Source organism: Toxotes jaculatrix, chromosome 18 (genome assembly GCF_017976425.1).
Source record: "Toxotes jaculatrix isolate fToxJac2 chromosome 18, fToxJac2.pri, whole genome shotgun sequence".
Lineage (NCBI taxonomy): Eukaryota > Metazoa > Chordata > Actinopteri > Toxotidae > Toxotes > Toxotes jaculatrix.
In genome coordinates, this window is record NC_054411.1 from 17,700,516 (window position 1) to 17,714,526 (window position 14,011).

At 42.3% G+C, this 14,011-nt stretch overlaps 1 protein-coding gene across 4 annotated transcripts; it reads right to left on the reverse strand.

Annotated features, from left to right (window-relative positions):
• Positions 1 to 914: 914 nt before the first annotated feature.
• engl (endoglin, like) lies at positions 915 to 11,145 on the reverse strand. 4 transcript variants are annotated; one of them, XM_041061601.1, is made up of 17 exons: positions 11,019 to 11,145; positions 10,007 to 10,116; positions 9,356 to 9,528; positions 8,470 to 8,607; positions 8,152 to 8,326; positions 7,559 to 7,730; positions 7,313 to 7,457; positions 6,979 to 7,156; positions 6,541 to 6,695; positions 5,644 to 5,799; positions 4,180 to 4,263; positions 3,818 to 4,072; positions 3,188 to 3,715; positions 2,947 to 3,091; positions 2,754 to 2,855; positions 2,132 to 2,246; positions 915 to 1,449 (listed from the first exon to the last, which is right to left on the reverse strand). In XM_041061601.1, exons 2-16 carry the CDS (start codon positions 10,080 to 10,082, stop codon positions 2,134 to 2,136), a joined length of 2,595 nt encoding a protein of 864 aa, XP_040917535.1. In that variant the 5' UTR covers positions 10,083 to 10,116; positions 11,019 to 11,145; the 3' UTR covers positions 915 to 1,449; positions 2,132 to 2,133. The 4 variants fall into 4 exon arrangements, with proteins under 4 accessions (XP_040917535.1, XP_040917537.1, XP_040917536.1 ...); XM_041061603.1 differs by lacking the exon at positions 11,019 to 11,145 and adding an exon at positions 10,509 to 10,514; XM_041061602.1 differs by lacking the exon at positions 11,019 to 11,145 and adding an exon at positions 10,484 to 10,502.
• Positions 11,146 to 14,011: the final 2,866 nt, after the last annotated feature.

Below are 14,011 nucleotides of genomic sequence, written 5' to 3' on the forward strand. Positions count from 1 at the left end.
CTGTGTTTTTAGAGTAACATCATTCAGTCTAATTTTCAGAAACTATTTTCCCCAGAAAGTTGTGCGAATGTGATTGGGGTGTGTGTGTGTGTGTGTGTCTCTGAGTCATTCTGCCATTACTGAATGAAGCAGCCATCCTTAATACACTGCACACTGCAGCTGGGTTCCCACCGAGCTAACTGATGATGATCCATTCATAGGATGTACTTCAACTACTGCATGTAACATGGGGCTTATTTTGAAATGATTTTCTAAAAATAAAAGTTTCAAAACATTGAGTACATGTGTACTCAGTACCATTTCTACTCTGCATTGGACAAATGTAACATAAGACTGAGATTTGCACTAATAAGAATTTTTCTATATTAACAATGGCTCAAATGTGAAATGTTAAAATGGTCACTCAAAGCAACAAACCCATAGTGAAGTATAACTATATACTTTTCCCCACAGCTGCCTATTTAAAATGGAGCTTTTCATGTTTTGTTTTATTCTCACTGCTGTCATTAGTTTCATTTCAAGTAAAAACAGGTATTTTTTCTCCAAAAACTACTGTCAGCTACCTGCCCAGCACCAGAGGACAGACAGTTGTCTGTTTGCCATTTAGCAACTAGCTGGTGAACATACCAGAGCGTTTAGCTGCTAAAGAGCATTCAGGGACCAAAAACAGCACTAAACCAAGAGGGAATATAACATGTTTACCACACCAACTGTATAAGGTGAAAATATGTTTGTACTGTGTTCACAACCTGCTGCCCTTGAGAGGCCAAAAATAACTTACTACTGCTTTAAACAAATAAATTAATGTTACCAAGTACAATATACAGTAAGTTTGACTTATTCATAGCACATTAACTTCCTTTGTATTTATTTGGGCCATTTGATTTGAAAGACAAAGATTAACTAGATTTATAGCTCAATTTAAAACATTTTATTTGCCACAAAGAGTTCACATATATTTAGATGCAGCTTTGACATCCAGCTGATTCACAGTTACAACAAAAAAAGTGAAAATGGCTCTGTAAAACACAGACGCTTCAAACAGGTCTGCTGCACATGTCTGACCATGTGTTCTGTATCCAAAAGCAGTGATGATGTGGTTTCTATCTGAGTCACTCCAACCAAGATCCCGCAGAATCCAGACAAACATTGATGGTTTTGAGATGACTCGATATAGAGTGGCTTTCAGCATCAAACAAACAGCGTTTCACTTTGAATCAAACACCTGACCTGTCACAATGCAGCAATGAGTAAGTGCTAGCGTATTTACATGGTTTCAGTCCTCTTGCATTTCTGCTGCACAGCGGTGAACGATACTCGAGAGGAGAACTGCACAAACATGGCTCCGCATGCACACAGACACACACACACAGAGGCAGCTGTGCTGGCTCACACACAAGCTGTTAGAACCTCTGTCCCAGTTCTTTCTCAGATTTGCAGGAGGAAATCCTGAGAACAGAGATAAAAGAATAAAACTGTTCAGACCTATCTGGCATATCAGAGCTGAAATCTGCAGGTGTTTGCCCAATGTTGATATATTTTCTAGAACTGTCGCTGCTTCTAACCACCACAGTTTATTTTAATATACAGCTTTAGAATTAGGTTCACTCTGTGCCTCCAAACTGGAGCATGCTGTTCAGTTTTACTCTGTAAGCCTATGGAAATGTGTTTAACTTGGGAAAAAAAAGGGGACAGTAGCAGACTTTTGGTTGCAAGTACACACTGACAGTACCTTTACAGGCACACACCCATGTAGTAAGGTACAACATACTGTTGTCATTTTCCTGAATATTCTTTCACTAGCCAAATGCTCTTGAATTTTATTGTTTATTAATTAAGGATGATCAATTCAAGAGTAGTTTTAAAACACCAGACCTAAATCCTCACCAGTCGACCTAAATCCTCACCAGTCACCCAAAATCCACCTGGTAATTTAGGAAACATGTATTTTGCCTTTGAAGTCCTTTCTTATTTTAGAACAGCGATGTACTAATGATAACTTGGTAGTAATCAGTATATGAAAAGTGGAAATACGTAAATAATGGCTCCATTGGATGTTTTTAAAAGGACACACAACATATTTGGTGATCCTTCTTTAAAAAAAATAAAAATAAAAAAAATCTGATCTTACCTCTACACCGAGCTGGAGGACTGATCAGACACTGAAGGTGGATTCCAGGTGGTGTGGCCTCCATGAGTCTGCTCAGTTAAACGATCTTCTCTTCCAAATAACGGTGGATGTGCCGCTTCAATAAATACACAAAATTTATTGTCCCTTAATAACGTCTCCACAGAACCCCAGACTACACAACATACTGAAGTTTATGTGATAAACTTCAAGATCCTCATTTCTTTCATTTTTTTAACTGTTGGTTCCATCTTTGATAAGAACTGCTGGTTGCTGTGTGGTTTGTTGAAGCCCTGACTGATGGATGGATGGATGGATGTACCTCACTGATTACAGGGATTTACAAATCGTCTGTGCATACAAACTGAAAATGTGTTGAACCTGTCATTGTCATATTACTAGATGTCTATGAGAAGATGTGTTTGTCCATTTGTACAGTTGATCCTGGGGGCGGGGGGCATCATGTCTGACTCTAAACTTTCAAATGCATGAGAACAGCTGTGTTCCATCACTACTGTGCTACATTAACCAGTGATCAACAGCCACAACATTGATCTATATGAATGTAATATGATGATGTATTTCACATAACTCTTCAGTGGTAGAAGGAAGCTGATCTCTTTACCTGTATAATTATAGATGCACCACAGCCCACCCATCAGGCTGACACCCATCACAAAGGCTGCAAAGACAAATCCCATCACTGGTCCTGTCTGCACCACAGAGCCTGGATGTGGGGAGTTGATGAGGGAGAGTGACGGTCAATTAAATACTCTGACAATAACATAAAAAGAAAAGATAAAATAAATGACACTCACTGCTGTTCTTTGGGTCTGGACTGGCCAGAGGAGAAACACTCAGTCTCTTGGTTCTTTGGCCAGCAGGGAGCCTCAGCAGTTTGGGTGCCAGTGAACTGATGGACTGGGTGACCACCATGGGCCTGGACAGGTTTCTGATCTCACACTGAGACATGAATCAAGGAGAAGGGGTAGATGTTGATGAAATTCATTTGTCTGGGGCTGTGAAACATAGCTCTGGTATGGTAATTTGCTTCTGTACCTGATGTCTGGGTGACTTAGATACAAGTGGTGGAATACGCAGTCTGCCCTGACAGTCGCTCTTTGCTGTTTCCTTCACGGGTTCTCCTCTGGTAGAGTCACGGGAACACACGAGAAGGCTGCAGTGGAGGAACTGCATAGAGTTATTATGAATCGGCTGCAGGACAAAACTAAATCTCAAGGACTGTGTCTCCTCCTCTGCTCTCGTGCTTGTGCTACTCTTTTCCATCCTCACAGGTGCCTCTCTCTGTCTTTCAGCTTTGTGTTGGAGTGAGACATCCCCATCTCTGAGGTGAATTCCTCCTTCCTCCATTCCCTCTGTCTCTTCCTTTCCCTCTTCCAGTTCGCCGTCACCTTCGGCCTCTTCCTCCTCTTCATCTTTTGTCTTTGCGCTGAGGGTCAGAGAGGGGTCTGAGGAACAGCCCTCGCTTATGACAGTCCAGAAAGGAGATCTTTTCGGGTCCGACAGAGGAGAGACCACACATGACTTCACCTCTATGACATCTGTGAGGGGCCCTTTGGCTGAAATCTGCAATACGACAGATGACAAAACACTTATAAATAATTTAATGTTGAAGGTTTGCATCAAAATGGGAAATAGACATGAAAAAACATGCACACACGTACAGACCTCAACATAGACACGGTGGCCTGCAGTGATGACACAGGGGCCAACCCTCTTCTGCTCGTAATTCTCAGTGACAAAAAGCCTTAAAATAAGCACGGGTCCGGATCTGTGTCTGGGTGTCGGGAGGTGGCTCAGTCCTGGATCGGGCCCTGGATCCGCTGGCGCCCAGGGGACGAGCCCAGCCTGAGAAGTGTTTGCCTCATCAACGTTATCTGCAGCAGGGCCAGAGGGGGTGGGGATAGCAGCCACACAGCTAAACTGAGAAGGAAAATGGATGATTAGATTGGAGACTGATACTGAATGAATAATGTGAACATATATTGCAGACACAGTCAAACATACACAGACACAGATAGATATCTTACGTGTATGCCGAGTGGACTTTTGGACTTCCTCTCTGCCTCACTGAGAGACAGTATGGTCTGAGGCTCGTCCTTCCATAACAACATCTGGGCAGAAATGAGGGAAGAGTGAACAGAAGGACTGTATGGGATCATTCACTGCAACTGTGTAAACCCTGGTTTCTACATATGTTCAGAACAGAACAGAACAGATTACAGGTTACAAATAACACTAAACATTAGTATGATTGCTAATGCTTCATCCTCTACTGGTGTTCACCAAGGCTCAGTTTTAGGTCCACTACTGTTTTCTGCGAATATGCTTCCTCTTAAGGACAACATTCACAAATTCACAAATAGTTTTTTTTTTTTTGGCCATGTTTGTACCAATAGCACCTGCAGCTATACGATGTCTGATCAGAGGTCATGTTATTCAGTCCTCCCAACTCCACTTAGCCCATTTGTAAAAACCTGGACAGTCTGCCATTAAACCTTGTTAAACCCATTCAACTCTGACCTGATTTGATGATCAAGTTAAGAAAGTTGAACAGTTCTGTTTTCTCCACTTAAAAATAAAATCATAAAAAAATAGATCTTTTCAATCCCCTGCTAATGTGGAAAAAAAGCCATGCTTTTATTTCACACCATCTGAACTACTGTAAGTCCATTTATTCAAGTTCAGGCCAGAGCTCCATCTACATCAGTTTGGTCAAAATGCAGCAACAGTGAATTCAAGGCGTGTGACGACATCACTCATTCATTCGCTCATTTCATTTACGATTGTGGACAAATAAATTTAATATTATTTATTATTGAAATTATTATTATCTGGCATAAAAACAAGGTTGTTACCGTGAACAAGATAAAGCAAAGATGCTGATACATATATTTTAATATATAACATGATATTTTTTTGTTCAGTGTTTCATGACCTGTTGCCTCTGTTGTTTATCTCTTTTCCATTTTTATGAAATTACTCTGCGTCATCCGTCCTGCCAATTTCCTGCCTCTGAAACTGAGATTTTCTGTCACTTAATTTGCCTCTGTGCAGCCTCCCATCTTTTGGCTTTAACCAAGCACTGTTCTGGTCATGATGACCTGGGTCACAAGTCTTAGCGGGGACAACTTCCACTTACCACAATTTCAAGTGTCCATTATGTGCCAAGTGTTTTTGTTTTTTACACCGCCTGATAGACTTTGAATTTAGACATTTTCCCCTCTGTGCTCTAAAAGCTTCACTCATTCCGTTCCTGCTGTTTTCTCCTTCTCGTTCCACCTCTCTAATGCTGCTAATTATATCCCTAAAAATTACAAACGTTCTAAAACTCCTAAAATTTTATGACATTTGAAAGATAAATAAAAGGAAAGAAATTCATAAAGTCCTAAGTAGTAAGACATCGAAACCAATATGTTTGAGAGACAAAATAATTAAAGATACAACAGTTTTCTTAGTCCCTTTTCCCTGTCTGTCGAAATTTCTTATCTCACCATGTTTTTGTACTGCACCCCTCTGGGCTGTCCCAGGAGCACACCCTCAGTCCCACAGGAAATGACTGGGAACACCAACAGGAAATTGCTCCCATTGGGCTGAGCCTGGCACGACGGGTCCTGCAGAGTCACGACAGCCACTGGGACAGACAAGCTCTGAAGCAGAGAACGAATGTGAGACCACATAACCTCCAAACTGAAGCATTTTTCTGTATCACTGGAGCAGCGTAGTTAAACAACACAAAGTTGGTCAATCAGTAACTACTAGTGCCTACTATTGCTACTTTTCTAGATCTGTGTCAGTTGATTTTCTGCAACAAAACTGACTAAAGTTGTTATGGCTAAAGTTTTAGAATACAGTTGCCTATTTTCACACACAGCAACATTAACATTCATTTGGAGTCCTGGTTTCTGACCCCCTGACAAATGTAAGTCAGACAGTTACTCTCCTTTAGCATTGTTTTATTCTTCCTCAGTTCCTGAGAAAAGCAGTGTGCTCTGTTTAGTGCAGGGCAGCTTGCATATAGTAGGTCTATCAAAGTTTTCTATTTCTGAAAACAGCTGCTAGAGACATGGTTGATGAGAGCGGTGACAGGGAGCCAAAACAGTAAAGTTGTGGACCAGAAAACCAAAACAATGTGCTAACAACGGGTAAAGAAAACCCACAGAAAACTATGGGTTTTCTATGGGGTTTTTTTACCCACAGAAAACCCACAGTTTTCTGTGGGTTTTCAATAAAAAATATTGATTGAGCTCAGAATATTTTGATATAAAGAATTAAGAGGGTAAAACTAGAAAACAAAGATGAACTTGGAGTGTACAAAGTTGTGGTAGCTAGCTTCCTTCAGTACGAACTGTTTATATATATCACTGCATCTAATACTGAGGTATGAAGACCTGCAGGATGTGTTGGTCCACGGTCACGCTGAGGCGTCCGTCGTCACACTGCACTGTGAAACTCTCTTGGCCTCCTCCTGCTCTGCCTCCACCATTCAGCCACTCCTCAGCCCAGGGAGGCCTCACAACCAGGGGATTCATCGCTGGAAGCACGTCTGTGGTACAGACAGAAAGGAGACACAGAGACAGCCGTGTGGAGACATTAAATACTCACACTTACACTTTAATACCCTTCACTCAACATATATTGTATGAGCTGATGGAAATATTCTGCTTTCACTTCTCGTTCTCGATTTTAAAAGGGACACAGAAGACAAAGAAAATATAAAGAAAATTTCCCCCCCAAAAAAAAAAGTGAAGTGGGTTAAAAATGATAAAACAGAAATGATCAGTTCACTCACACTGTGATGGAAACAAGAGACACACAGGGGTCCTGACCTGTCCCGCCCCCAGCCAGCTGAATCACAAAGCGATTGGCCAGATCAGCCTCAGTGTATGAGCCGCTCTCACTTGCCCAGACAAGAAGGTCAGATATGGTGGACAGGTCAGAGTTAAGTGTACTGGACACGGTCAGGTCAGGCTCAGGAGGGTAAGGAGGGGACACACTGTTGGAGGACTATGGAGAGACAGATATATACACATAATAAGAAGTACATAATCATAGTACGGTCAAGTAAAAGGGAAAACAGGAACATGTCACCCAATGTAACAGTGGGGCTTATAGAATGACACTAGCCAGCAGTTGTTAGACATGTAAATCCCACACCCTTACATGAACGGAGATATGGCCCCGAACACCGTGAGCGATAATGGCCCAGTTGACTGGCACTGAGCTGATGAGAATCAGTACAACCTTATGTGCCTTTGAGTTGGCCACAGGGGGCACAAGAGACACAATCACCTCTACCTGCAGGGAGCTAAAGGAGACAATGAGAGAAGACAAGATTTAACTTTGCATAACTCCACAACAGCCATTTATTTATGGGTTTTTTTTTTTCAGGAATCTGCATGTTCTCACCCACAAAGCCCTGATCCCGCTGAATGGAGCTTGATCACATGGACTTCAGGGTTGACCCCGCCTGCTGGAGCGTGGACACACCCCTGCACTTCCTGTGGCTGCAGGTCAGAGGTCAAGTAGTTATGAGAGAGGAACATGGACTGTAGCTGGCACACAGCAGGCAGGGTTGGATCTGTGTTGTGGAGACAAAGAAAGAGCTTCTGTTTTGAAAGGCCAGTTAGTTTCACAAGATCTTTCTCCACTATCTGTCTGACATCAGCCAGCGTTATGTCTGGTGAGACAGACACGGGATGTGAGTGATAAGATAGTATGACCTGAATTTTAACCAACAGAGTGACAGTTCAGTGCACAGACGTTTAGGTCGAGCAACTGTACCCACAGGCAAAGATAACATAACAATATTCAATTCAATTTTATGTACACAGTTATTGTTCAATTAAACTGCAGGAAACCTGTCTCTAAAGACACTTAAAGTGATACACATCATTCTGTTCAAACATTTGTCAATTTTTGTAAAGTTTATATTCAAAGCTACCATGGATAACTGAATACAGTTTCACACCACAATGTTGTCTGGTTCCTTGGTGGCTCACCCTCTCCCAGTCGGACGTAGACTCGGTTGCCATGTGTGGTGTGTGTTAGAGAGGACAGGTTGCCGTGGTGTTTCAGCGCCCAGCGGTGTAGAGCACGTGGGCGAAAAGGCAGCAAATGCACTTTGTGGACATGCAAACGCAGCGTGTGGGACTGTACGGTGGAGTTCGACGACACCTAGCAGATGACAGCAAACAGGAAAATTTCAGGGGAAGGACTTGGGGGGAACTTTAAAAAACAAAAAACAAAAAAAAAAACACTTTAACTGTGTTGGAAATCACATGAGATGAGTATGTAATGTTCTGTACACTCTGACTGACCTGCACCAGCACTGGGAGGTTGGGGGGCAGTCTCTCAGCCTCCAGCCACCAGCTGACCGGGAGCTTGGAGCTCAGCAGCAGGTGGAGAGCTCTGAGAGGTGAAGGGGCCTGAGATAAAGGTTTCAGCAACACCGTCACCTACATACAGAGGAGGGAAGTGGTGCGATGTGGTGAAGCGGTAGAGCCAGTCCTCTGTTATACAGCTTTAAATTTCATCCATGTTCACAGTGTTTAACAGATAAGGGACTGTATTTTTAGGCAGTTGTGTTTTTATATGGAGCCTTGAAATTGAAGAAGACAAGAAACATGCACTTGAAGATGAAGATAATGACCTGAAGACAAACACACGGTGCCTGTAAACTTCCAAGTAACGAACCTTTGCTAATATTACCTTACCAGCTAAAATGCTTGAGGAAAACAAGAAATAGATGAACGACCCCAAAATATTAGGAAAACTGTGGATCTGAAAAATAAAATGATCTCACTAAAGATAAATAGAAGAGTGAAATAAATGAAAACTTTTAATTAATTTGATGAACTTATTGGTTGTTAAAGGACAAGCGTGAAGTTTTATATTTATCTTTCGTGTTATACTTCACTTTAATTATTTGACTAATATTACTGATTATTACATTATGTTGAATTTTTGACGTCTAATGTAACAACCTTTGATTACATTTAGTCAATTTCAGGTCAATTTTCATACTCTTACTGGACACAGAAATTTAAAACCATTTTATCTTGTGATTTTTCCAAATTAAGACCCACCTGTCAATCAATCAGCAAATATTCAGGCTCTTATAAAATGTCACAAACCCTGAGACACTGTTCGCTCCGTTTCTTAAAAGTCTAGGGTGTTTTCCTTTATGGAAACAAGCTCATTTACCTTGTTTTCCAGGCTGTTTGTCGCTCTCCCCACTGCAATGACATGAGTCTCCTTGTTCCCATGTTCTCGAGCAGCACAGCCTGGACCTGCCTCAAACGTCTCCAGCAGACCCTGAACAGGGTGTAGCGCCCCCACTGGGCCGGTCACGGAGCATTGCACCTCTTCACTTTGAGCTGAGGAGGAACAGCAGAGACTCATTACTATGAAGTGGGATAAAACTGAAACCTGAAATATTGGCACAGGGAGGCATACAGATGAGATCAATGTTCTGCTTCGACATGCTGGCCCCAAAACGACATGACTGCTGTCTGCTGCTGAGCCAAGTGTCGTAACTTTTCTCCTGTTTTCTGCCGTCTTTCACTGCATCTCTCTCCTCCTCTCTGTGATGTGTGGGTTACACAACAGACAGTCTGATGAATGCATGCTGGGCTTAACTCCCTGCCAGAGGGCATTGGAATTTTTTTATTTTTTTTTCCCCAGAAGAATCTGCGAGACAATTTTCACTTTTGTTGAGACACTTCAATTAAAGACCTTTTGTTGCCTCAGCAAAGGAAATGTCCCATAATACTTTTCTTTTCTTCACAACACAGTTGTCGCTTTTCTGGGTCTAAAGATAAATAAATGGGTAAAATGTTGACAAGTGCCACTTACCTACTGTTCTTGTCCAGAGCAAAAGGAGACAGAAAACAGTCCTTCCAATCCCTGACAGTGAAGGCATCGTGAACATTTCCCCACAGACTGACTTGGTGTGATGGGCCCCTCTGGAACAGAAACACAACCTCACAGTTTATACACACAGCTAATCAGTGTGTATATAATTGGCTGAGTCAATGACAAACTGAGTTATTACAGCATGTAGGTGTGTGAGAGCTATTCAGCATAAAGCAGGATAATATGGGCCAGAGTTAGCTGATCATTCAATTAGCTGACTGACAGAAAATTAATCAGCTTTCATAATCAATGACGCAGCTTCTCCAATATATCTGATGCTTTGAATGTGTTTTTCCCACATTTCAAATAATAATAATTTCAAAATAATTCATCAATAAAAGAATTAAAGACAATAATCAGCAGAACAATGACAGCGTGACAGAGTGCAAATTGTTTATAAGTTAGCTGCAGCCCTACTCATCACTTTTTTAAGCAACCGTACTTGCTGATATAGCTATGATAAAGAGAAAACAGATGTAAAATGATAAAAATGTCATAGTAAAAGTTGAGATATGAAGTCAAAATTAGTTGCTTCAAAAAGACTGAAGATGAAAGAAAAAACAAAAACCACCAGCACCCACACTGTTGTGAGACTCAACTATGAGCAACAAGCAGCAGAGTAAATCTCTGTCTTATGAACTATGAACTGAAAAATCACTAATGCTGAACTCAAACAGGGGAAATCATGCCATATAAGCAGAGCTGCACAGATATATGACACTTTCCTAAACATATTTTACAGCCTTCTTAAATAAAGTATTCACATGGTAACGAAAGGCAATTATCCAATTAGGGATTTTCAACAATAAAGTTATCTCATCATTACCATCTCGTCCGTCTTTATCCCTCCCAGGAGGGTTTAACAGTTTAACCTGTTAGTCTGTGTAAAGTTTCTTTTCTCTCCTCAGCAAACATTTTCTGGTCCAAACATGAGAAAAGCAGTTGAACTCACCTGCGGCGCGACACAGAGGGACAGGGCGGACTGCTGATCCAGCTGTTGCTTTATTAGACTTCGAGACTGCGCTCAGAGCCCAACACACGCCCCCCTCATTTCCTAAACACACAACCACGCAGTCACACACACCCTCCACATCTTGAACCGGGCAAAAAGAGAGAGAGAAAAAAAACCCACAACAACAACTCGACTCTCAGCTGCGCGTCGCGTCAGCCGAGGTGCGACTTGTGAGAAATATTCTTCTCAGGGGGAATTCATTTAACTCAGAGAGCGGGAGCGAAGGGCTGAGGAGTTGTAAAGGAGACAATTAAAGAGGCAATGGGAGGGACCGTGGGATGGTGTGACAGAGTGGAGAGAGAGATGGCGAGGAGAGGGATAAAAGGCTTTGAAAGCGTCTCCCAACTTAGATGGCAACAGGAAGGAGGGCTGGAGGGAGAGAAGGAGGGAAGGTGGGAGGGATGGAGGAAGAGGAGGGAGGACCTCAGGAGTTTGACTGGCAGGTGAAATGTCTTTGGGAGATGGAGGGAGGGGAGTGATCAGGGGCAACACACAGACACACACACACACACACACACACACACACACACACACACACACACACACACACACACACACACACACACACACTGTCTTGTCTGACCATCTGGGACTTTCATGTCATGGGTCATATTTTCCATATTTACGACAACAGACGTAAACAAGGCCAATAAGTTTTCAAATTTGATTTTCAAAAACTTTTTAAAAAGGTACATCACACTAACTTTAAAACTGCAGTGACCTTTTTTGGCCACTTGGCGGCAGCGGAAACATCCGTTTATTTCGACATGGTGAACTTGTTTGCAAGCACTTTAGGAAAAAATCTAACCCAATCCAAGAATGAAAACTAAAGTTAAGAATTGATTTCAAACGTATTGAAGAAACATGCATGTACATTCTATAAAGTCCTTGATCAATGGCAGTTATTTTTCTATTGTCGCGAGACTTTTCACCGGAACTTTTTCGTCATACAAATACCTGTGGTGATTTTTCAAGTGCCGGTATAAATTGGTTGTGTTTCCGCTGGATGTTGCAGCTTTAGCGCGACAGGTGTTTGCACAGTACCTGTTTCATGGTGCACGTCTGCGGCCTCAAACCCGAAATCCTCCCAAATGAGCGACGTGCTGTTTTTTTTATTGGGGATTAAAATCCCGTACCTCCGCTTCTGCTCCAGCTGAAGCCGTTTCAGAAATGAAGCAGCAGGTGGAGCAGGTTATACTGATTGCGTTAGCGTGACCTGTGCACGAGCAGCAAATGCCGCTTCTGATTGGTGAGCTCGGCAGGTAGGGAGACGGCATGTATGTGTAAAATAGTTGACACAGCAGATCCTGGGTCAGTTAGGAGCATTGATCGTTCATTCCCTAATCTACACCATGATCCTCACCCTGAGCAGTGATGGAGCAACATTATCATTCATCTGGAGCCATGTTTCTGTCCACCCGGCAAATTTAAATCCAATGCTCACTCTCTGTTAACTCTGTTATTGGTCTCTACCAACGCCTGTGGGAAACATCTGCCTCTTTAGCAGCTAAATGCTCCACCACGATGGTCACTGACTGTCTGTGAGCTGTTTGCTGCTGATCAGGTAGTGTAGAGAGGATTTGCAGAGCCTTTGGCTGAAAAGAACTGTGAGAGCAATGAGATGAAAACTCTCTATAAAGCTCAGGGAAAACTGAGAGGAGCTGTAGATTGACCTGAGGAGGCTGAGACCACCTCAGGTCAGGAGGCCTCAGCCTTGCTGCTGCTTCAGTGTCTGTGTTTCTGTGTTGTTGCTTGCAGTTATGGTGGCTGTATCATTATTTGTTGAAGTCCAAGCATCCATCCGTTCGCACACTGATTCTTGGAAAATTATTTTTGGCAGGTGTTTGCTGCTGTTTTTTTCTTTCTGTAAGTGAAGCAGACAGAGTGTGTGAGTGATGTGGTACATTTTCCTAATGGGACAATAAACGATTAGCAAAATTACAGTTTAGTTTTTTTACACCGTGTGTATGTGTGTTGTCTGTGTCCAGTTCTGTCTGTTCTGTCCAGTTTCCTTCCCACAAATAATTCCAAGAATCTTTTCAACGTTGACCATTTCAGATCATCATTTCTAATAACAGCTGGGACCCGGCCTGGCTCTGCATGAGTCTTCATCCACAAGCACTTTGCTGTGCACCATCTAACTATCCACCCACTGCTGCACAGCTAGCCTGAAATTTTAAGCCCTCATATTAAATTTGACCTGTTTGTCTGCAAAGTCCATCTGAGCATTTGTGAATTTGGAGAAATGATGTGGACGTCAGCTTCGGACTGAGTCCACTGACCCGGGGCCAGTGTGACCCTAGGACAAAATTATATGTACAGCTGCCTGATGCTCTGTGCCAAAAACTATGCCTAGTTAACGTTTTCAAAAAGAAACTTTTGAAGCATCTGAACATTATATGTCACGACTCATCATGTGACAAGGAAAACTAGCATCTGAGGAACATGAAGTTTCCAGCTTTTTAACGTTTGGTCATGAAAATGTGCTGCAGCCGCCTCTCACCATAATGCTAAACTGCACCTTTCCGACAGTCTGTCCTCTGCACTCAACATCAGTATGACTTTCAATAACTATTATTAGCCTGGGCTGGATGAAAAATTATTCTGTGATAAGATGCTGTTCTCTTGCCCCCCCCCCCCCCCCGCCGGCACAGTCATCCTCCTTATCACTGATCTACTTATTTCACAGTCTCTGACATTTTGTCCTGTGCTTTGCTACCAACGTTGCCTCAAGAAGCTGCTAATTGGCTGCAGGCTTCTGAGATCAGAGCTCAATTTACACGTTTACATATAAATCTTCTACTTCTACTCCGACTTTCTCAAACAGGAATTCTATACTGTAGATGTGGCCAAAAAATAAAAGACACTAACAAGAATCCACAGCCATGCTAACGGCTCTGTGAGGATGTAGTTATTAGGCATATCAGGATTGT